We start from the raw sequence: 23,389 nt of genomic DNA on the forward strand, positions 1-23,389 counted from the left end.
ACTTAAACTTATGAACCATTAGATCACAACCTTAGCTGAAGTTAGATGCTTCACTGACTGAGCCACCCAGGCGTCTGATCCTTTTTTTTTTTTTCAGTATGTTTATTTTTGAGAGAGTGGACATGCGCACAAGCAGGGGTTGGGGTGGGGGTAGAGAATATATCCCAAGCAGGCTCTATGCTCTCAGCACAAAGCCCTGTATGGGCCTTGATCTTATGACCCGTGAGATCAGGACATGAGCCAAGATCAAGAGTCGGATGCCTCACCGACACTGACCCAGGCGCCCTGAATGGACTTTTTTTCCAAAAACAGACATGTATACGACTCACAGGTACATGAACATGCTCAACGTCACTACTTGTCAGGAAAATGCATATCAAAACCACAATGAGATGCGACCTCACGTCTGTCAGAATGGCTAGTATCAAAACCAGAAACAAGGAAGGTCCCTGGGGGCTGGCAAGGACGTGAAGAGAGAGCCCTGGCGTCCTGCTGGCGGGAAAGCCAACCCGAGAGGCCGCTGCAGAAACAGTACGGAGCCTCCTCACAACGCGGAGAGTAGAGCTGCCATTCACCTGGCAGTGACACTCCTGGGCCCGTATGCAAGGAGAACGAAGACGCTAACTTGGAAAGGAGCAGGGCACCCCCAGGTGGGCCGCAGCCTTATGTGCAACAGCCAAGACTCGGGGACCAGGTCGAGTGTCCACCAGCATGAGAATGGAGGAAAAAGCGGCGAGTGTGCACATATGTACACAATGGCCACAAAACACAATGAAATTCTGCCATTTGCAACAACACGGATGGACCCTGAGGGCATTATGCTACATGCAATCAGTCAGATACCCTTATTTATCGTTACAGATACTGCATGATCTCACTTATATGTGGAATCTTAAAAAAAAAAAACAACAAAATTTCCAAAGAGCCAAGCTCACAGACATGGTGCATACAGGCTAGTGGCTGCCAGAGTGGGGGCTGCAGGGTGGGCCAAATGGGTGAAGGGAGGCGGGTGCAAAGCCCCAGTTATAAGTGCATCACGGGGACCGATGGGGACGGGTGTGCAGCATGGTGACGCCAGTTACTAACGCCAGATGGCACATCTGAAAGCTGCTAAGAGAGGGGCGCCTGGGGGGCTCAGTCTGTTGAGCATCTGACTTCGGCTCAGGTCATGATCTCACAGTTTGGGAGTTCAAGCCCTAGGTCAGGCTCTGTGCTGACAGCTCGGAGCCTGGAGCCTGCTTCGGATTCTGTGTCTCCATCTCTCTCTGCTCCTCTCTCCGCTCTCGCTGTCTCTGCTTCTCTCTCTCTCCCAAAAATAAACAAACACTGAAAAATGCTAAGAGAATAAATCTTAAAAGGGCTCCTCCCAAGGAAAGAATTCATTGTTATGTAAGGAGACGGAGGGTAACCAGACTTCTTGTGGCTCGCTTCACGACACGCTCTGGGACGTGTCTGTGGCCTGGGGCAGAGCAGCCGCAGGGTGACTGACGCGCTCAGGCGGCACCAGAGCGCGGCGGGCGGTGACAGCGCCAGGCGGGCCGAGCACGTACCTGAGCAGCCCCCCGGGCGGGGAGAAGGCATAGCAGCGGACCTGGGGGTGTGTGCTCCGGAGCATGATGGCCAGCAGGGCTGCCGCGCCGGCGCCCAGGCTGTGTCCCACCACCACGAGCCGGTACTCCTGCGCGACAAAACCAGACCAAGTCGCGGTTAGCACAGAGTGGGTGGTGGAGGACAGACGAGGATGGTGGGGGACAAGGAGAAGAAAAACAAAAACCTCACGGGAGCGATGCTGAACGCCTGGCTCAAGATCCCATCGTTGATGAGGCGCTGGTACACGTATCCGGCCGCCTGAGAAATCCCCTAAACACGCAGACAAGAGAAGGTGGCTTTTGATCATCAGATGAAACAAATTCCGTCATGACAGATGACAGGCTTACTCTGTGCACACACATATGTGACGGCCTCCCGAGGGCACAGTGGCCACAGCTACTGCTCCCCTTGTGTCCCCGGCTCCCGAGGCGGGTCTGACGTGGACATGGGGCTCCATGGGCACTTCATGAGCAAATGACCAGGTGACATGGGGACACCTGTGCGTGTCAACACACCTTTCTATGGCTTGTCCCGTAGCTACAGGGCATTTTGCTGTAGGCACATACCACAGTTTACGTCAGCCAAGTCCCGAGGGACAGTCAGATTGAGATTATAAATAACTGATGTTTTAACGTGACATAACATGACACGACGTAAGGTTCTGAATGAGTGATACCGAGCAAGCATCCAGTTTCGGCCAAGGCAAAACGAAGACTATCGGAAATAATTTCTAGGGAGGTCAGATTTTAGTTTAATTTCAAAGAAGAACTAAAAGGAAAAACCCCCACAAATACCGCTGTCCTAAGAAACAGGCATCTTGAAAATGAAGCGGATTCAGGGGAGGATGAGACAAGGCTGTTGTGGCCCGTCTTTCTGCCGCTCGTCCCCTAAAGGTACCGAGGGGAACAAATCCTGTGTTAACGTAGGAGACGCATGGGTGCCCTCCGAGCGAGTGCAACCCGAATGGGTCACGGCTGAGCTCTGTGGGGGAAGGTGGCCCTGGCCTCATACAGGGGAGATCCGGTTCCGGACAGGCAGAGCCCAGCACGACCTGGACACAGCTGCAGCTGGTTGGGAGTCCCTGGCCTGTGTGACACACACAGGAGGCCAAGACGGTGCTTGGCTGCCAGCTTTGAACTCCAACGACTTCAGCCAGAGCAGAGCTCAAACCCATAGGAGCGGAGCCTGAGAACAGCAGCCTGTCCCCGAGGCCTGGAGCCCGAGCAGCAGCCTTCCCGGCCCGAGGGAGAAGCCGGTCCTGGAGGGAACAAGCCGGGGCTCAGAGCACATCCTGGTGTCGCACAAAGCCCTGCCCCGCACAGAGATCTGAAGACCAGAGCCACTTCCCAGCCCACTGAGCGGTGTCCTGTGGGCAGCTGGTGGCCATGTCTCTGTAAGAAAGTTTACCACTCTTGTCCTTCACATGCGTCCACCAGTTAACCCGGACTTGTGTGAATCGGGCACAAAGACAGTTGAGGGCCGCAGGGGATACTGACTTCCTGCGGTAGAACAAAGCCCCCCATGTGGCCCTGCACTGCAAACCACCCAGGCGGGACACTGAGGCTCAATCGCTCCACTGTGGCCCTGACACATGTTCTTGTAAAAATTAAGCATTTGGGGTGCCTGGGTGGCTCAGTCAGTTAAGCAACCGACTTTGGCTCAGGTTACGATCTCATGGTTCATGGGTTCCAGCCCCGTGTCAGGCTCTGTGCTGACAGCTCAGAGCCTGGAGCCTGCTTCTGATTCTGTGTCTCCCTCTCTCTCTGATCCTCCCCTGTTCATGCTCTGTTTCTCTGTCTCAATAATAAATAAAACATTAAAAAATATTAAGCATTTAAAAAATGATTGGTAGAGAAGCGATACCGCTTTTGGTTAAAAAACCCACAATTGCCTAAAACCAGCACAGGCCCTCAAGCCCTGGCCCCGGCAGCAGCCACTGGGAATGCTGGGACCAGCCATCCCCCCAAACATTACAACGCTGGGCTCGGCCACCTCATTAGGCATCAGGGAAACGTGACCTCGAACCACAGTGAGACGCCACCTGGCGTCAGTGGGATGGCGGTCACCGAAGTCACAGAAGATACACGTCAGCGAGGATGTAGGGGACGGGAGCCCTCACATGCTGCGCGAGGGGCATCAACTGGTGCCACCAGGCTGAAGACGGTAGGTGGCTCCTCAAAAAGTGGAACGAGCAAACAGCACAAGACACAGCAGCCCAGCCCCAGGCGGGGTCCCCATGGAGCAGAAAGGAAGGGCTCCAATGGCGGCCCGCATGGCCAGGGACACAGCGTATCTGCCAGTGGACGGATGTGCTCCCGGACAAGGAGCTTGCAGCCCCACGCTGCCAGCATGGCACTAGCGAAACGAGAACTCGTGTGTTGGGTCATTCGCACAGGAAACCTGTGGGCGACAGGAAAGGGCTGTGGGCACCTGCCCCTTGGGGGCCCCCAGGCAGGAGGCTCGCCTGCGCTGCATGCTGCTCCAGACACAGCAGTGGAGGACTTTCCCCAAGGGAAGAAGAGCATTCAACTGGAGGGTGTATGTGTGTCAAATGCGAAAGACACTTATTCTAACAACTGTGTGGCCTCTGGCAAGTCACTCGATGGCTCAGAACCTGCTCCTTCCTCTTAAAGAAATAAAAGCAACCTCATTGGGCTGTTGGGAGAATGTGCACTGAAAGGGTGGAGAGCACCGTGTCCACAGCACTTGGCATGGAGGTGCTATCTGCTGTATGCTTAGCATTCACTGGACAGAACTGGGAAAATCCTGACCCTCTGAGCTTCTCCTTAGCGGAACATGCCAGAACACAAACCCCAGGGCTTGTACCTTGTGTGCCAAACAGTCTTGCACTCCACATTCCAAGTTCAGGCTCTCGCTCTCGGCTGACAGGTCCGTGAGGATGTCCTACAAAGAGCATTGGAAGAGGCCGTTGGATGAGCATAGGTTGGGGGGATGCAGGTCCCACTGAAGGATGGCGGAGCGGGACGGTCTCCTGGGTCAGACTGAGGACCGAACCTAACACCTGAACTCTGGAGGGAAACCCCAGTGGCCAGGAGTCCCCTGAGGGACCCATGGCAGGGAGGGGGCTGTGGGACGCATCAGACACACCTTCTGCCTAAGTACTCTCTGCACACCTCTTCTAGGTACCCCTGAAGCAGAGCCCTGTACCTGGTTTCTGAACAAAGCACAGTCCCTGTCCTCAAGAGGGGCTACCGACAGCCCACAGACGCCTAATGAGGGTAAGAGACGCACTGGGGCAGGAGCTCCTGGAGGAGGTGGCGCCTGAGCCAGAGACTAAAGGAAAAACTTGCTTCCAGGAAACAGAGAGGCAGGCAACCCCAGGTGAAGGGGGAGTGGGACCCTGCAGAGCTGGCTGTGGCTCTGCAGCATGCCAAGTGCGGGCGTGAGTGGAAAGGCAGGTGGGCTCAGGTCACAAAGTACTGATGGAGCTGTGGTAAGACATAAATTTTGTATTAAAAAGCAATGGGGGGGCGTGGCAAGAGAGGTTCTGAGGAGTGGGAAGATGAGACCCATGTTCTCAAAAAAGGACTCTGCGGACAGTCTCATGGGGGACCAGGGATGGGGCGGAGACCCAGGTAGCTGCTTCCCTGGCCTGGAAAGGAGGACGGGGGCACAATCAGGGCCATGGCACTGCGCATAGAGACATGGCCAGAGAGAGCTGGGCAGGAAGGCAGGACAGAAACCAACTACAGCCTCTCTTTCAGCTGGGGGCTGCTGCGCCATGACTAGAAACAGGGGTCCAGACAGAGTGTGGCTGGGGAGGAGGCGAGGTGTGCACGGGGTCCGGCCAGCAACTGCAGCTGCATCTCCGCCCTGTGGAGGGCCGAGGCCTCACCACACTTGCTGGGGTGACAGGGAAGTGGGAATCAGGAAATGAGAGTGGGGAGCGGCCAAGAGCAGACTGATTCGCATGGCACGGAAATGGAGAAAAGAAAGTCACCCAGTATCTCCACAGGGCAGCGAGGGTGGGGACGGACAGGATGGGAGAGGCCTCGCTGGGCAGGCAGGCAGCCGTCCCCAGGGCACCGACATGCAAGCACCAGGAGGGGACCAGCAGGCACTATTAGCAACTTCTCGAGGGGGACCCCAACCCCGCTGGTCTGTTTCTGATGCTTTTCAGTGAAAAGCAGACAACTTCCCGGGTTTTTCCAAAGGGAGTTTCATGGCTGGTGTCTGCCTCCATCCTGGGGTCCCCTGATGCCAGCTGGCTGCTGCCCCCCCCATCCCCGGGCTCTGTACCTGGAGGGACATGGTTCCTCTCACAGCCACCACGACAGACTCCTTCTTGTGGTCCAGAGCCACTAAGAAGGGAAGCTCGTAGACCTGAGGGCAAGGGAAAGAGGTGTGAGGTCCCGAGGATCAAAATGTGCGGATACAGAGCCAGGCCGCCCCTGCTGCTAACAGTTCCGCAGCCCCGACTGCCAAGTGCAGCTCGCGGTCTCCCAAAGGCAGGCGGGCTGTGTGCAGACCCCGCTGGGGGTGCCCGGGGGCACGGCAGGGTAAGTGACTGACTATGGCTCCGGCTTGAGGCTCAAGGCAGTCATGATCTCACCATTCGTGAGCTCAAGCCCCTGCTTGGGATTCTCCCTCTCTCCCTCTCTCTCTGTCCCTGCCCTGCTCACGAGCTCACCTTCTCCCTCAAAATAAATACACGTAAACAAAAAAACACAGTACAGCATCTCTATGAAGACTTCTGGCTCCATCTGATGTTAAGCCCAGGTGGGCTCACAAGCCCCTGGAAATAGCACGCAAACTGTGTGCGTGTGTGCACATGTGTGTTCGTGCACATTTTTCTGGGGAAAATAATCTGTACAGGTGCTTGGGCGGCTCAGTCGGTTGAGCATCCGACTTCAGCTTGGGTCATGACCTCTTGGTTCCTTGCTGACAGCTCGGGCCCTGGAGCCTGCTTTGGATTCTGTGTCTCCCTCTCTGTCCCTCCCCTGCTCCCACTCTGTCTCTCTTTCTCTCTCAAAAGTAAATAAACATAAAAAATTTTTCTTAAAATCTGTAGCTGTCAGAATCTCAAAGGACCGCAGCACCATCACACCTACCCTGTCATGGAAGCTCACGTGGATGAGGTCCCGGTACTGCAGCCCTGTCGTCTGCAGGACAGAGCCAAAGTGACAGCTAAGCCAGTCACCTCCAACCAGGTCATACTCCGCGGTTCTGGCTCTACAACTAAAACACGGAGAAGCGGTTAGTGTGCTAACCTGAGCCGCTCACCGAGGACACCGACGCCCACCGGCCCATGTCCCCAAAACTACGAGGACCAGAGCTCACGATGTTCAGGACTTACTCTGGCGAACGTATAATGGCCTTTAAAAGATCACTATATTCTTGTGCGTACTTCTTACTACAGTTTTCATTTCTGGAGTCACATCCATGTTTCACATCAATAAAAAATAAATATTAAGAAAGGAAGAGACTCGGGGTGCCTGCGGGGCTCAGTCGGTTAAGCATCTAACTTTGGCTCAGGTCAGGATCTCGCGGTTCATGATTTTGAGCCTCACATCGGGCTCTGAGCTGTCAAGAGTCTGTGCTGACAGCTCAGAGCCTGGAGCCTGCTTTGGATTCTGTGTCTTCCTCTCTCTCTGCCCTTCCCCCACTAGTGCTCTGTCCCTCAAAAATAAGAAAAAACATTTAAAAGAATAAAAAAAATAATGGGAAAAACTGAAATCTCCAGTAATGGGACAAACTGACCTCTTATGTTTGCTGCTCCGATGCATTTCTGAGAAGGGGCAACATCCCTCCTGGGACATTCCTGCCAAAAATGTGTGGCTGGACTCTAATCAGGAAGAAATCATCTGACGGATGCAAACTGAGGGCCATTCTACAAAATACCTAGACTTCCCTTTTCAAAATGTCAAGATCGTGAAAGAGGGAAAATGAGGAATGGATCCAGCAGAGAAAAAAACTAGGGATGCATGACAGTGAAATGCGCTGTGGGCCTGAGCTGCAGGGAAACTGCTGCTAAGGAAACTCGTGGCAGTTGGGAAACTGAATACAGAAAATACAGCAGTTTATTGCTTAATGAGAACTTTGTCTCTGTCTCTTTCTCTGTCCTTCAGCCCACCTAAACTCTCACTCTCTAAAATTAAGAAGAAAGGAAGGAAGAGGGATGGGGAACAGAAATGCAGGCTGGAGAAACCACAGAGAAGGGGCATGCTGTCTGCACTAACCTCCCAGCAGTTCGGGAAGAAGCTATGTATTTATAGTAACATGCCACATGTGACCAAAATGAGTCACCCCTGGTGGCCCCAGATAAAGGATACACGGGAGTTCTTGGTGCTGTTCTTGCAGTTTTGAAATATTTCACAACAGAGAGTGTTTTGAAAGGGGAAACGCGATTATTTTTAGAAAATAAAGTACAGACTTGGTAGCAAGCGACGAGCAGAAGGAAGCCGGAGGCCTCGAGCCTGTCCACCTACCAGTCGCCACCAATCCTGCACAGCCCGGTGAAGGGGTTCCGGTAAATGTACAGGGGCCACCCATAGGCGGCGGCCGCGAACTGCATGTAATGATGGCAGTTTTCTAACTCTGCATCTAAATCAGCTTCCTGTAAGAAAGAAAAAAAGCTTTTGTTTCAGGGAACCCCTATGGACAAGACCAACTCACCAAGGTCATAAACTCTGAAGGCAGACTCCAGAGTCTCCCCTCCCTGCAACAAAGGGGCCCGGACGTGAGGACCTGGACGGCGGGTGACGTGCAGAGAAACACACACACCTAGTGCCACCTCTCTGAGACGCACAAAAGCGCAGGGCAGGAAAAGCCCTCCAGCAAAGCCAACGGTTTCCGCCCCCAGGCACAGACGGCAAACGAAGCCCATCCCAGAATTGTGGCCATGCAGACACTGAAGGGCAAGTTCCTAAAAGAGAACGCTTTCAAAATACCAGGGATGGTGAAGTGGCCAGGAACGGGCTCCCTCTCCCGGAACTCCAGGGGAGGAGACGCCCTACTGACCGGTGACAAACCACAACTAGCAGAAGCCACAACTCATATTGCAAGCCAGCTGCTCCTGAAAGGGTCGCTGGCCACGTTTTTTTGTTCTTTGTTTTTGGAAGATATGGAAACAGGTGTCAATGTCCAAACTTTAAACCTGACAGAAGTGGCTCACCTGGGGGGGCCCCGGGGAATGGCTGACGACCGCCTCAGGCTCCTGGCTGCTCCTGATACTGTCCTGCTGCTGATGGAGAAGGGTGAGGCCTGCCGCGATATCGCTGGGCACCAGATCTGTGTCCTGGGTGAAGACAGCGGCTTGTCATAAAACCTAGCAGAGACGGCCCGAGGCCCGCAAACCCAGCCGCATACAGTTCATACGCGCACACATGGCTCCGTGGAACCCGGTATCTTAAAAGAAGTATTTTCCTTTCATGACTTCTACGTGTGAGCTTAATGTTTTCTTCTATCCTGCCCTCAGACAGATCCACTGTAGAACAGAAAAGTGTGGCTGAACTTATTTCAGGTTTCACTTTAAGTAAGTGAACTACTTAACACACTTCACATCTTTGGTAAAGCTGGGGAGCAAATGGGTAAGTAAATTCACCATCTGTGCTGGGAATGGCCGATTTCAGGCCAAATTTAGATGCCTGCTCGCGACGCTGTGGTTTTGCTGAAAGAGGCCATGGAAGCGACTCAAGGCGGAACTTACGCGCACCGGCTACTGCGAGCTTTGGGGCAGCCCCGCACCCGGACAGCAACGGAGCCAGCCTCCTGCCCCTGCCTTTCCTGTCCTCTTCCAGGCAGGAGTCCTCGGCTGCCTCTAGCACATCCAGCCCGGAAGGAGCAGGGACTGGCCGCCTGGCCCAAGCCACCAGCTCTTCCTATGATGCAGGTGAAGGCACCCACTGAGAACACTCAGATTCTCTTTCTTTTCCAACATTTTCGTTTTTTTTAATGTCTATTTTTGAGAGAGTGATTGAGGCAGTGTACGTGTGAGAGTGCACACACGTGTGGGAGAGAGGCAGAGAGAGGGGGACAGAGAATCTGAAGCAGGCTCTGCACTGACAGCAGAGACCCACACGGAGCTCAAACGTGACCTGAGCCAAAGTCGGAGGCTCAACCAACTGAGCCACCCAGGCAAGCCCCCTTCTTCCAAGTATCTTTAAAACAAATTTTTTTAAATGTTTTACTTATTTTTGATACAGAGAGATAGAGCATGAGAGGGGGAGGGGCAGAGAGAGAAGGAGACACAGAACCAGAAGCAGGCTCCAGGCTCTGAGCTAGCTGTCAGCACAGAGCCTGACATGGGGCTGGAACCCACGAACGTGAGATCTGACCTGAGCCGAAGTCGGAGGCTCAACCGACTGAGCCACCCAGGCAACCCCCCTTCTTCCAAGTATCTTAAGACTAGGTTGATGCACTCCTCTGGATTAGTTTAGGGAGACCCTTCTCCAGTGTCTGCAGAGGCTGCTGCTACGGCCTGGCGTCGGCCTACGGGGCCCGCCCTGGTCGCTGCTGCCACAGACACCGCAGGAAAGGGACCAGCAGTTGCTAAGGATGCCAAGAGAATGCCCGTCCCTCACTCGGACTCAACACTGAATATGACAGTTTACTAGAGAACATTACAGGTAAGCACTCGATGTGAAAGAAAACCATGTATTTTCAAATCGTGAAGAAACAGGTCTAGAGTGAAAACACCTTCCTGCTGTGACGTGGCACACGAGGTCTGACGCCACCCAGATGCAGGACACCACCTAGCCCAGCACCCGTGGTGCACTGGCCGGAGGACAGAGGATTCAGACAACGGGCGAATTACCCCCAAAACATACAGGTTCCATCATTTAGCTCCTTGAAAACTAACTAAAACCCTGCCCAGTGTTAGGACCCGGTGGCAATGCCAGGACACGCTGACCACAGACACGGGGTCCGCAGGCGCAGGGCCCGGGTGAACGCTCCCGAGTGGTCCCTGTGAGCCTCTGCCCTCCCGCCACGCAGAGACCACACACCCACAAGAGCTATTTTGTGTCCATGGGGGGTGGGGGGGAATCAGAACACAGAGGGTGCGGCTTCCTGGAGGGGACACGGACTCGGGAGGGGAGACGAAGCAGACCCCTTCAGCTTACTGAAAAGTAGGTTGAGAAAAGCTCTGCCGTACTCGAAAAAGCCACCCGAGTATGGTCGTCTTTCCCGACGCAGCAGCACAGCAACTTGACCCTGGTCTCCCACACACTGGTAGCCGCGGTCTTGAGGCCATTAAGCAGCTGGTTCGACTCAGGACTGTCCAGGTGGCTGGGGCCGGCGGACGAATAGGGGGTCATTTTCCCCCCCAGCGGGTCAAAGACAATGATGATGGTAACCACAGTTGAGACAATGATGATCCAGCTGCAAAACAGAGTGGAGAAGCGTGGTGACCGTGGGCCCCACACCCAGGAGCCCCTGCCAGGCCCTCTCCTCAGGGTTCAGCGTTTGTATCTGCACAGCAGTGGCTCTAGTTGCCAAGGAAAATCAGAGCCTTAAAAGTAAAGACCACAAAAGGGGTGCCTTGGAGGCTAAGTTGGTTGAGCGTTGAGCGACTTGATTTTGGCTCGGGCCATGATCTCACAGTCCAGGGCATCCAACCCTGCACTGCGCGTGGAGCCTGCTTAAGATTCTCCCTCTGCCCCTCCCTGGCTCGTGCATGCATGCATGCGCTCTGTTTCTTCCTCTCTCTCTCTCTCTCTCTCTCTCTCTCTCTCTCTCTCTCTCTTCTATCAAAAAAAAAAAAAAGTAAAGGCCACAAAAGAAAAGAGAGACATCTAGTGGGTCGGTCTGCAGCCTGGGCATGGAAGCAGCTGGAACCTGCTCCCCAAAGGCCCTTCAGCACGACCCGGACTTCTCTGTGCCTCAGGGTTCTTCCCGGTAGAACCAAGAGAACTTGGCCACGTTGTGGGACACCCCGATAGGCCTTTCATTACTATGTGTAAGTGCGTCTAGACAATGCCAGGCACCATGGCTCACAAAAGCACATGCCATCAGAAGCCGTGCCCCTGCGAAGGGACTCTGCCACCACTGCCTGGGTGGCGAGCCAAGTCCCCTTTCCCTGATCTGTAAGAGGACGGGTATTAACTAGATCAGTTCTAAGACAGCCTGGAAAACGTGCAAGCCTGGCTCCCGGGCAGAGCCCCTGTCGCAATTCCGGACCCTGTGTTTCTTCTCCTCCTGCCTTTAGTTTTTGCCCTTATTGGGTTTTCTTCCTTCTCACAACAAAAGGAATGAAATGCAGAAAAATGAGAACCAGCGAGAAAGAAAACAACATCAATAAATACATAATGAAAGATGAATTACTTCTCATATAGAAACAAACGTCTCCCAGTGTTTGCGATCTACTCAAAAAGGTCCAACTCCTAATGATTTTAGGCAGCACCCGTGCTCCTGGGCGATCGCAGTTACTCAGAAAGGTCTGTGGAATTCCATCTCACCAGAGACGAGAAACAGAGAGCAGACGGAAGGCCTCACCTGACGATGACAGTGGCAATGATGCCGCTCACAACGGTCTTGTCACACTCAATGTCGTCTGTTATCCAGGCAGCCCCCAGTGAAGCCCAGACCATCTCTGGCAGAAAGAGCGCCAGGCGGATGTAAAGCAGCTTAGCCATAGACTTCCGGGGTCCAGGATTACAAATGGTTCCTGAAATACAGAAGGTCCTCAAACTGGTCACCTGCTGCCTCAGAGACTTCCTTCCCACAAAAAACAGCAGAGCATCGATTAGCACAGTACACGCCTTGGGCACTGTCCACAAAGGATTGGTCCTCAAGGCCTAAGACTGAGAGTAAGTGACCAATGAGGGGCAGAAACATGACAAAACGCCTCAGGGTCACTTCTAGAGTTTAAAGATACTTTAGGGTTCTAACTGGGGCGACCATATAATCACTCTCCAAACTGGGATACATCTGAGAGAGGAAGGAGTGGCTGTTCATAATTATGCTGGGATCCCAGGCCAACAGAGACACACAGTCGCTAAGGTCTAGGAGCCACGAGAACGACCCCACCATCCACTCGAGACCGATGGCGTACAGGCACGGTCTGAAACACTTTACACCCCTTATTCTGTAATCCACAGGGCTCCGAAGACAGTCACCAGCCCATTTTACAAATGGCTGAGAGAGCTATGTTACTACTTTCTAAAACATAACCCAGGTCTGTATGGGCCTGGCTCTGTCTCACCAATGACTTCGCTTTCGGGAAGTGAACAGTCCTGATGCACGAGGTCACGTGAAGAGGCCTAGCAATCAGACACAGCCTTCTGACTCTGCACACAAAACAAACTCCAGTGCCAAGAGAGGCCTGGGTGCTTCAACAATTCCTGATGTAAAACATCACCTCTCTCCCTTTGGGAAAAAGTTGTGATAAAATACTAATTTAAGCAACATAAAAAAAACCCAAACAAACAGCTTTAGGTTCCAAAAATGACCTTCCATTAGAATGGATTACTCAGAGTCACATTTTAAACCATTAGACACTATCTGGCCCCATTTTCGGCACAAAGACAAAACAGAAGGTAAGCAGAACGCCACCGTCTCTCTCTGAGGGACACAGTGCAGGCAAATGACAAATCAGGAGCCCAGTAGTGACAACAGTCCATCATGTGCACAACAGGAAACACCATCTGGGGTCACACGAGGGCTTGCTGCAGGGCAGCAGCTCCGAGTACGGGAATGAATTCCCCGACAGCACCGGGCCCGACACTCAACGTCCTGATACTATGTGAACGGAATAAACACGTAAATAAGGAAGCAGAAAATGGAGTTCTGACCAAAGATTCCAAACAGGAATAAAGAAACAGGAAAAAAAATCTCCTTTATATAGTCACTCATGCCTATGAAAACATTTTTATTTGCATCCAGATTTTCCTCTAAAGGCTGGGGGTCCCCGGCTGCCGCAGGGCGCCAGGCTGAGGCCGCCGCCTCACACCGAACAGAACTTCCACCTGAATGTGCGGCCCTCGGCCTGGGCCTGGTCTTTGTCAGGTCAAAACCACAAAAGGCCTGGATCAGAGTCTCCGGCTCAACGCCTCCAGACACTGCGGGAATCTTCGCCAGCACGAGATGAGCAATGAGCGCACATTCGAATGCAGAGGAGGCGGGAGGCAGCGTCCCACAGTCAGGGTCAGGCACGGTGAATGGCAGGCCCTGGACAGGAGGGCGTTCTTCCATCAACCAGACAGGTTCTCGAATCAAAACTAGAAACTTCCACAATATCAAGAACCTGCCCAAGGACGTCACACGGATGACCAGGAGAGAGGAGGCAGGTACATACACAGGCACCAGTCATCGGGGTAAAGATGAGCTCCACTGGTTCCAAATGTGTCCTCTGCAACTTGGGGCGTTTCCCTTGCAGAGCACTATCAGCCAAGAGCCACATAAACATTGACTTTCAGCACAAGTGACAGACTAATTACGGAGACGTCTTACGGAACAAAAGGGGCAACAGAAATTACCCACGTATCAAGAGTAAAGTTAACAAACGTGTTATTACAAAATATAACTAAGGTGTGCCCGAGTGGCTGAGTCAGTTAGGTGTCTGACTCTTGATCTCAGCCCAGGTCTTGGTCTCAGGGTCATGGGTCAGGCCCTGGACTGGCCTCTATGCCCGTGTGACACCTACTTAAAAAAAATAAAAATAGGGGCGCCTGTGTGGCTCAGTTAAGTGTCCGACTTTGGCTCAGGTCATGGATCTTGTGGTTCATGGATTCCAGCCCCACGTCGGCTGTGTTGACAGCTCAGAGCCTGGAGCCTGCTTCAGATTCTGTGTCTCCCTCTCCCTCTGCCCCTTCCCTGTTTGCACGCTCTCAAAATATGAATAAATATTTTTAAAAAACAAATAATTTATATACGTATACAAAATTTACAATTTATAGAAAACTCATCAGTTTTGTGCAGGTAATGCACCTAACCGGTAAAAACTTCCAACGGTTCAAGTAGACCAGAGTATTAAGCCTGTGAACCCCAGTCTTTCTGTTCCCTTTGTTTCGGAAAAAGGTAGCCAACTCCATACAGGTCCTGTACCTCAGTATATTGGAAATCACTCCTTATCTGTCCACAGAGCAGTCCTCATTCTCCGTCCCACAGGCAAGGACCTAACCCATGGCTGGTGACAGGCATGCAGTTTGTGCTGATTCTTCACACCTACAAACAGCACTGCAATGAACAGGCCTACGAGGACATCTCCCCCCCGCCCAAATTTTTATTTACCTTCTAGCCAGTTAACATAACATATAATAGTTTCAGGAGTAGAATTTAGTGATTCATCCCCACACATAACACCCAGGGCCCATCATGCGTACCCTACTTAGTACCACCCCCCCACCTCCCTCCATCAACCCTGTTTGTTAAGAGTCTCTTACTATTTATTTCTCTTTTTCCCCCTTCCTTTATGTTCATCTATTTTGTTTTTCACCTACAAGAACTTGTTTGCACACATGCAAGTAGATCCGAAAATACTGACTGATACGCGAACAGTGTACACTTAACCAAATCTGGCTTCCAATGGACAGTCACCAACGAAACGAGCTGACAGAACAGCCTCACCAACTCAATGTGTTGTGTAGGTGAGTTTTTGTTACTGCGACCGAGGCTGTTTTTAATACATGTAAAAGTCATTTATATTTATTATTTATGACCTTTGCCCATTTTTTTACTGATGATCAGTCTTTTTCTTATCTATTGTAGTAGGACTCCTAATATATGAAGAAGATTGGCTCTAAGTCTCATATGTTCCAATATTTTTTAAAATTTCATTTAACTTTATGGTATTTTTTCTGAAATTTACATACTTTTAAATGTTTATATATTTTGAGGGGGGGGGGGACAGAGGGTAGGGGCGTGTGTGCATGCATGCAAGTAGAAGAGGGGCAGAGGGAAAGACAATTCCAGGCAGCCTCCACACTGTCAGTGCAGAGCCCAACATGGGGCTCGATCCCACGAACCGTGAGATCATGACCTGAGCCAAAATCAAGAGTTGGACACTTAACTGACTAAGCCACCCAGGTGCCCCTAAGTATACATTTGTAATAAATTGGCAATTAAACTAACATGCTTTATAAAATACTGTTTTTAGTTCAGTTGTGGTATCTCTAGCCACAAGTCACAAAAGGTTTAGAAACAGGAAGGGCCTGTCCTGACTTCAGGGACTGAAAGTGCAGAACCAAGACAGGTGTCACCGGCTCCCCTGCTTCTCATGGTGCTGCCCTCCTTTGTGTGTCAGCTCCTCCAAGGCTGTGAGCGGAGATACAGCAGGAATTCAGTGGCTTTTCCATACACAGGACCACCCAGAACGAAAATTGTGTTCCTTCTGATCTCTCCTACAGGAGCAAGGAAAGACTTCTCCAGAACTTTCCAGAAAACTCCTGAATTTCACTGGCTCAAATTGGGTCACATGTCCATTGGCTCATTCACGAGAATCATTCCTGAGCTGGGCGGCGAGTGAGCTTCTCTGACACACACACTTCCTATGTGTGGGATGGGGAGTGTCCTGAATAAAACTGGGTCCTGTCTGGAAGCGGCTGCTTGATAGGAGACCCCCCCCCCATCACACACGCAGCTTGCATATAATGCTTAACATATACGTCGTCATGGAGTTAAAGAAATTTGTTTTTTAATGTTTATTACTTTTGAGAGAGAGACAGCGAGCAAGCAGGGGAGGGGCAGAGAGAGAAGGAGACACAGAATCCAACGCAGGCTCCAGGCTCTGAGCTGTCAGCACAGAGCCCGACACGGGGCTTGAACCCAGGAACTGTGAGATCATGACCTGAGCCGAAGTTGGATGCTCAACTGAGCCACCCAGGCACCCCTACCCATCCTATATTTTCTGAGCCCTGACCATGAATGTAGATGGTGCAGGCATGAAGCAAGTGCTTAGGAAGAGCCTCAGTGAGTATGGCCATCCATCGCAGGGCGTGAAAGTGCCCTGACACTACCACAAATACTTGAAGAAAGCTACATTACTGCTTTAAATCTGAACCTCCTGCTTTGGCTGTATACTTGGGTCTCCTAACCGGAATATGACACAAACAGAAAGGGCAAATAAATGAGATGATGCTATGGACGCCTGGGTGGCTCAGTCGTGTGAGTTTCGACTTCAGCTCAGGTCATGATCTCACAGTTCATGGGTTCGAGCCCCACACTGGGCTCTGTGCTGACACCTTAGAGCCTGGAGCCAGTGTCAGATTCAGTGTCTCCCCCTCTCTTTGCCCCTTCCCTGCTCATGCTGTCTCTCTCTCTGAAATAAATCAACTTAAAAAAAAAAAAGGAACTGCAAATCAAAACCACAATGAAACGCACTAAGATGGCTATGCTCAAAAAGTCAGACAATGAGAAGTGTTGGTAAGGCTGTGGAGAAATGGAAACTCTTTCTAAATTGAAAGGGAAATGATACAGCTGCTTCGAAAAGAGTCCAGCACCTCCTCAGAAGGTCAGACACAGGGTGACCACATGATCTAGCCATTCCACCCTAGGTACATCCAAGAGACACGAAAACCTCTGTATATACAAAAACATGTAACTGAATGTTCACAGCAGCATTATTTATAACAGCCCCAAAGTGTCAAATAACCCCAAATGTCTGACTCACAAATGAATAAATAAAATACGGCATACACATTCCATGTAATTAACCTTCCTCAGTCATTAAAAGAATGAAGTGGTGACATGCTAAAACATGAATCAACCTTAAAAACATGCTAAGTTCGGAGCCAGACCCAACAGCCACATAGTGGACGATTCTACCTATATGATCCAGAATGGCCAAACGCACAGACAGAAAGCAGAGAAGTGGATGGCTGGGGCTGAGAAAATCTGGAAAAATGATGAACGATCACTAATGGGCATAGGATTTCTTTTTGGGGTGATGAGAATGTTCTAAAACTGTGGCGATGGTTGTGTGGCTCTGTGAACAGACTAAAACTCATTGCCCTGCACACTTTAAGTGGGTGCAGTATATGGTATGTGAATTCTATCTCAATCAAATTGTTAAAAAAAAAAAAAAAAGGACCAATAGCAAATAGAAGAGGCTACCCTTTACCTTTCATGCTGACACACACGATGGCTGACAGGGTACATATAATAACTGCCAGGAGAACAAGAAGGACAATCAAGTAACTGCTGAGCAGGGTACCGCCGGCGCAGTCCAGCTTGCCTCTGTGCAGGAGGTACAAAGTCAAAATGCCAATCCACCTGCAGAGAGAAAGGGAGGGTCAGAAATGGAATCCAAGGAACCACTCTGTAAAACATTACAGAAAGAAAGAAACAAGTTAACATATGTTTTTTTTTAATTTTAAAACAATTAAAAATAAAATTTTCACAAGAGTTAATGTTTCTCCAAAACAATGTGAAATTTGCTTTGGACCACAATTTTCTTCAATGAAAAGTGGGGAAAAAAGAAAGATCTACTAAGTAAATTAAGAAGTAGGACTTAAAAAAAATTATTTTATACTTTCTGTGCCTACATGATTCCTCTTATTCTATACCTACTATAATTCGTAAGAGGCATTTTAATGCCATATACAAGCAAATAGAATACGAACTGTTGAAAAACAGCAACCCCATCATGACTCCGAAAAGAGGCAACTGAGGGGCATCTGGGTGGCTCAGTCGGTTGAGCATCCGACTCTTGGTTTCAGCTCACATCATGATCTTTTGTTGCAGGAGTTCAAGCCCCAGTCCAGGCTCTCAGCTGGCAGTGTAGAGCCTGCTTCGGAGTCTCTCGCTCTGCCCGCGCCCCCCCCCCCCAAATAAATTAACAAAAAAAAAGAAGTATGCAACTGTAAACCAACAAAGCACATGCTTGCTAAATTATTAACAAGATAGTATTTACTCCTGTGGATAAACAAGAAATTGACACACTGTAATCTGCTGTGTGTGATACAAAACCAGCCGGCAAGAAGTTATGCAAAGATGGTCCACAGAAGCCTGAAAGGCCAAGCTCTGCGACTCTGAGGTTTTGTAAGTCAGTGCAGAACAATTAAGACAACCCCAAACAAGGCAAAGTAACAGCGACTGGTCCCTACAGTTATTTCAGCAAAGGGCAGACAAGAACAGTGTATTAAGGATTCAAGTCCAGAGGTGGGACTGGACGAGATAAACTCTTATGTTATTTTCAGTTTTGTTTTATTATTGACTTTGGATCTGGAAATAATAATGGGAAATGATCTGAAAGAGGCTTGGCTCTGGAAATTACCAAACTACTGAGAAGCCGCTTCCAGTATTTCGTGTTTTTATTTTTCTTTCCCTTCAAGAACGTGTTTTTAAATACCGGTGGTGCTGCTTTATGCCATGCTCAGACCGTCTGCGAACAGACCTCAGGAGGCCAAGTCCACTTTCCACACTTGGAAAGACACGAGGGTATAGATTTCCCGAGCCTGTCTGCTTCTCAAGCGTGGAACTCGGCCCAAGAACGGCGGCCAGGCTATTATTTTCCATCTTTCCTTGGGCGGACAAAAGATGCCCTGCGTTTCCAGGCGCTACCAGGCCGAGCGCCGTAATGATCCAAGGGCCGCTCCCCGGCTCCAGGAAGCCGATCCGGAGGTCACGGCCTTTGGTCGGCAACGGCGTTCTGGAGGCTCCTGGGGCCAGGGCGCCGCACGCGACGGGCGCCAGCGCCACGGGACCCTCCGGGGTGTCCCCAGGCCCGGCCAACCCGCTCTGGCCTCACTGTGCCTTCCATGAAATGGGTAGAGCAGCAGCACCCACGTCCTCGGGTGGTGGGGAGGCACAGACACGGGAACGCGGAGCCCGCGTCGGCGCGCACAAACCCGGCGACACGGCCGCTCCTCGCGGACCCTCTCCCTGCGTGCCCGGCCGCCCGCACGCTCACCCGCCGCCCTTACCACACCACTCGCAGGGACAGCTCGAAGAACCCCGGGAAGACCAGGTCGTCGCTGGCGATGGCCCAGCGCCGACCGAAGAGCACCATCCCGGGCATGGCGGAGGCCCCGCTGCCCGGCCTCGGGCCAGCCAGCCGCGCGCCCTCCGACACCCAACGCCAAACTGACGGCGACTCGGCGCAGGCGCGCACGAGGGCCGGGCCCGGCGCACGCGCATTTAGCTCTCTCGCGGCCGCGGGACCCTCCGCGCCTGCGCAGATACACTGATTCGGAGGACTGGTCGGCTTAATAGCTGTTTTTGCGGGAGTGAAGTCCTTTCTGATAATAGTCCCGTTTTGTAGGTAAGGATTCTTCGGGCCCGGAGGAATTGCCCTCCCTCCGAGATTCACGCTGTTAGTGGCGGATCTGGGGCTCATCCCAGGTCTGTGGGCCTCGAGGCGTGTGACGAAGTTCACCATAGATGTTCCCTGCGATCAGGAGTGCCGTGTTAGGACGCCTCTGAGTTCGGGGTCTGAAGCCACCTGGCAGCTCCAGGCTGGGGCGAGGGGGCAATAGCCTGATCCGCGCCCCTCTCCCGCGAGCAGGCCGTCGCCTAGTGGGGTGGGTTCTGAGCACTTAGCACCTCCACTCTCCTCCACTCTGGTCCGATCTCCCCACCGTGGCCCCTCATTCTGCTGTCTCCCCCGCGTGACAAGGAATTTCCCCCGAAGCCGCATTGCACGGTTGAACTTTGCGCGTAAAATTGACTCCGAGCCCCTCTGGAAAGTTTCTTCCCTGGTAGTCACGCATCAAAAGTCTGGCAGTGCATGATTATCTGTCTCCCTGGGTTTGGTTAGCATTCTCTCTCTCCATGACGCCACTACCGCCTTCTCCACCCACCAAATACATCAAGCTCATTGTCCCCCCAGGACTTTTACATTCTGTGTCCTCTGCCAGGGATGCTCCTCCCCAGGTGTTGTAATCTGTCTTTGTTTATTCAGGCTTCAGCTCCAGTGTCCGTCTCTAAGACGCCTTCCCTGACCACCTTAGCTAAACAGCATACCCACCTGTTTCCACTCCCCTACACTGCTTTGGTTTTAGTCCATATACTAATTACTCCCTGAAACTGCACCACGTTTGTTACCTCTCTCCTCCCACCTTAGAGCGTAAATCGCATGAGCAATTTGCCTTGTCTGTTTTGTTCACTGGCATGCGGGTAATGGATCAGGGGTCTTCTAAAGAACGTAATTTCAGGGTTAAAAATAAAATTGAAATTGTATTTATGCTTGTGGAAACCATAAGAGAATTGTAAATGGGGATGTTTCAAGGTTTCTATAGAAAAGAGAACTATTCATTATAAAATAAGTATTTTTTGAGTACTTGTGGCCAGTGACTTAATCAGAGAGGTCAGGGAAGCCTTCCCTAAAGAAGGTACTGGGGGCGCCTGGGTAGCTCAGTCTGTTGAGCGTCTGGCTTCAGCTCAGGTCATGATCTCACAGTTCGTGGGTTAGAGCCCTGCCTGGGGCTCTGTGCTGACAGCTCAGAACCTGGAGCCTGCTTCGGATTCTGTGTCTCCCTCTCTCTCTGACCCTCCCCTGCTCGCACTATCTCTCTCTGTCTCTCAGAAATAAAATTAAAAACATTAAAAAAAATGAAGAAAGTACTAAAACGAGATTGGAGGAGGCATAGGAAAAGAGGGCGATTTCAGAAGTTAGAGGCCTTTGTCTATGATCTGAATGTTCTCAAATAGTTCCCTTTTGAAAAAGGATTTGTAAAGCTTAGGAGTAAGATAATTCTTCTATATAAACTTTTGTTAGTAAAGATAAAGAAAATACTGTCAACTTAATGTTAACAATAATGACACACAAAACCATAATTTCAAAGAGGCAGTATATATATGAAAAACCGTATTTTGAATAGTTCTAACCTCTGCAGGTATGGCCCTGCCATTTCCATGTAACATCATTCCATTGGTTGAATTAGAGTTATTTTATTTATTTTTTTAAAGTTTATTTATTTTGAGAGAGACAGAAAGCACTAGAGAGGAGAGGGAGAGAGAGAGAGAATCCAGGAGGTCAGTGTGCAGAGCCTGATGCGGGGCTGGAACTCACAAACTGGGAGATCATGACCTGAGCCATGTCAGACACAGCTGCCCCAAATTAGAGCTATTTAAAAACATTAACTTGGAGAAACTGTGATCTTTACTCTTTCATTTTTACAGATCAATTGATTCATTTCCTCCACTATTTCTCCCTTTTGGACTTAAGTTTTGTTTCATAGGAGTAAATCCCTGTCCTGAGTAAAATGAATATCCTTGCATTTAGTCTAGTCAAAGGGGTCAGGCAGTGTTAGCCAGGTGATCTTTCAGGAATTTGGACAGTTGTTTTTCTAAGGGTTCTTTACAACCCTGAGATCTTCAGTTCTCAGAATTCAAAGTAAACAAGTGACCTAATTTAGTTTCAGAGCAGCCCAGTTTCCCTGTTACGCAACCATTGTCTTAGAACTCTTACTAGAGGATACATACCTTCTGTATTTCCATTCTGTCTTGGTAATAGAGTCAAGTGTAGTGTGGCACTTGCCTAGAGACTCTCACCTTTTAAGAGCTCAAGGTGAAACTAGGAGTGGAGATCTGAAGCATTACAGTATTATTTAAAAAGTATCCCTGTCGTTTTAAAAGATTAGCGCTATATTATGCTGTGACTTGCTTTAAAATTGCAGGGCTGAGAGGGAAGTGTTTCAGAGGAGAAATGCCCACAGCACCTACACAAGACTACACAAGACAGCCACACTAGACGGGAACTCACTGGGGTGAAGGGAGTGTCCCCTGTACTGAGCAGGATAAGTTCCTTGCTAATTCCACATTCAGTCACTAGAGGGCACAGCACACGGGAGAGGGGAAAAGCCCATGGGGAGCCCCGTCCAATCAGCCCTGATAGAGGTCACTCAGGTGTCCTGGGGAAGATAAGAGTCAACAGATGCATTGCTCTCCCAACAAAGGCAACATTGACCAATGTCCTCAAATAGGCCACACGAACTCCTGCCAGAAGTGATTTCTAGCCAGCTTGCAAGGCAGCTGTCCCAAACTAAGCACAAAGGGAGGGGAACAAGGGGTCACGGAGGTACTTAATGTGTGTGCATCAAGTTCTGTTTTGAGCTTCACTGACATGGGCTCATTCACACCTCATCAAAATCCTGGGGGCAAAAGCTTCTGTAGGTAACGGAGGGGGATGGAGACTCTGTTAAATCCAGGGTCACAGAATAGAGTGAGGAGCCAAGACTCCTAACACAAGGCTCATCCCAAAGCTTGTGATTCTTACCCAGGGTTCCCACCAACCACTCATGATTTTTTTTTTTTACTTTTTTTTCTTTTCTTTCATTTACTTACTTGGGGGTTGGAGGGGTAGAGAGAGAACCCCAAATCCCAAGCAGGCTCCACACTATCAGTGCAGAGCCCAACCAGAGGCCCAGTTTCGCAAACCATAAGATATGACGTGAGCCGAAATTGAGTTGGATGTTTAGCCAACTGAGCCACCCAAGTGCCCCTAACCACTTTTTTTTTTAAGTTTGTTTGTTTATTTAGTTTGAGAGAAAGCAAAAAAGCACAGAAGGGGCAGAGAGAGGGAGAGAGAACCTCAAGCAGCCTCTGCACCACCAGCGTAGAGCCGGAGATAGGGCTTGTGACCTGAGCCAAAGATGGAAGCTTAACTGAGCCGCTCAGGTGCTCACTCAGGGTTTCTATTGAAAGGAAATCTTTGCCTGGCCTTTCCAGGAAGTCATCTAACCTCGTGAGATCTTTGGAAAAGCTGGACTGGATCTTCTCCCAAGGCCTTCCACCTGTGACCTTACTCCTCCCCCCACCTTCTATCTGCCTGCTCCCCTCTTGACCAGACTGTAAGGAAGCAGGAAACATTCCTCCGAAACTGTCGCTGAGCTGGACAGGAATGGATTAGTGTCTGTGGGCAGCCAAGAGCCAGCAGCTTTTCACAGAATTATCACTTAGG

At 50.7% G+C, this 23,389-nt stretch overlaps 1 protein-coding gene across 3 annotated transcripts in view; it reads right to left on the reverse strand.

The window, feature by feature from the left end:
• DAGLB (diacylglycerol lipase beta) overlaps positions 1–19,577 on the reverse strand; it is a 29,189-nt gene extending 9,612 nt beyond the window's left edge. The window contains exons 1-11 of one of the 3 annotated variants that reach the window (XM_029946848.1): positions 19,413–19,577; positions 17,609–17,760; positions 12,046–12,217; positions 10,674–10,932; positions 8,726–8,848; positions 8,040–8,167; positions 6,663–6,789; positions 5,851–5,934; positions 4,417–4,494; positions 1,780–1,860; positions 1,551–1,678 (exon numbers count right to left, since the gene is read on the reverse strand). In XM_029946848.1, the coding sequence (XP_029802708.1) occupies positions 1,551–1,678; positions 1,780–1,860; positions 4,417–4,494; positions 5,851–5,934; positions 6,663–6,789; positions 8,040–8,167; positions 8,726–8,848; positions 10,674–10,932; positions 12,046–12,217; positions 17,609–17,760; positions 19,413–19,507 (1,427 nt within the window). In that variant the 5' untranslated portion in view covers positions 19,508–19,577. Of the gene's footprint in view, positions 1–1,550; positions 1,679–1,779; positions 1,861–4,416; positions 4,495–5,850; positions 5,935–6,662; positions 6,790–8,039; positions 8,168–8,725; positions 8,849–10,673; positions 10,933–12,045; positions 12,218–17,608; positions 17,761–19,412 lie in introns of those variants that run through there. The other 2 variants (XM_029946850.1, XM_029946849.1) reach the window with 2 other exon arrangements.
• Between the last annotated feature and the right edge of the window lie 3,812 nt (positions 19,578–23,389).

This window comes from Suricata suricatta, chromosome 8 (genome assembly GCF_006229205.1).
Source record: "Suricata suricatta isolate VVHF042 chromosome 8, meerkat_22Aug2017_6uvM2_HiC, whole genome shotgun sequence".
Classification (NCBI taxonomy): Eukaryota; Metazoa; Chordata; class Mammalia; order Carnivora; family Herpestidae; genus Suricata; species Suricata suricatta.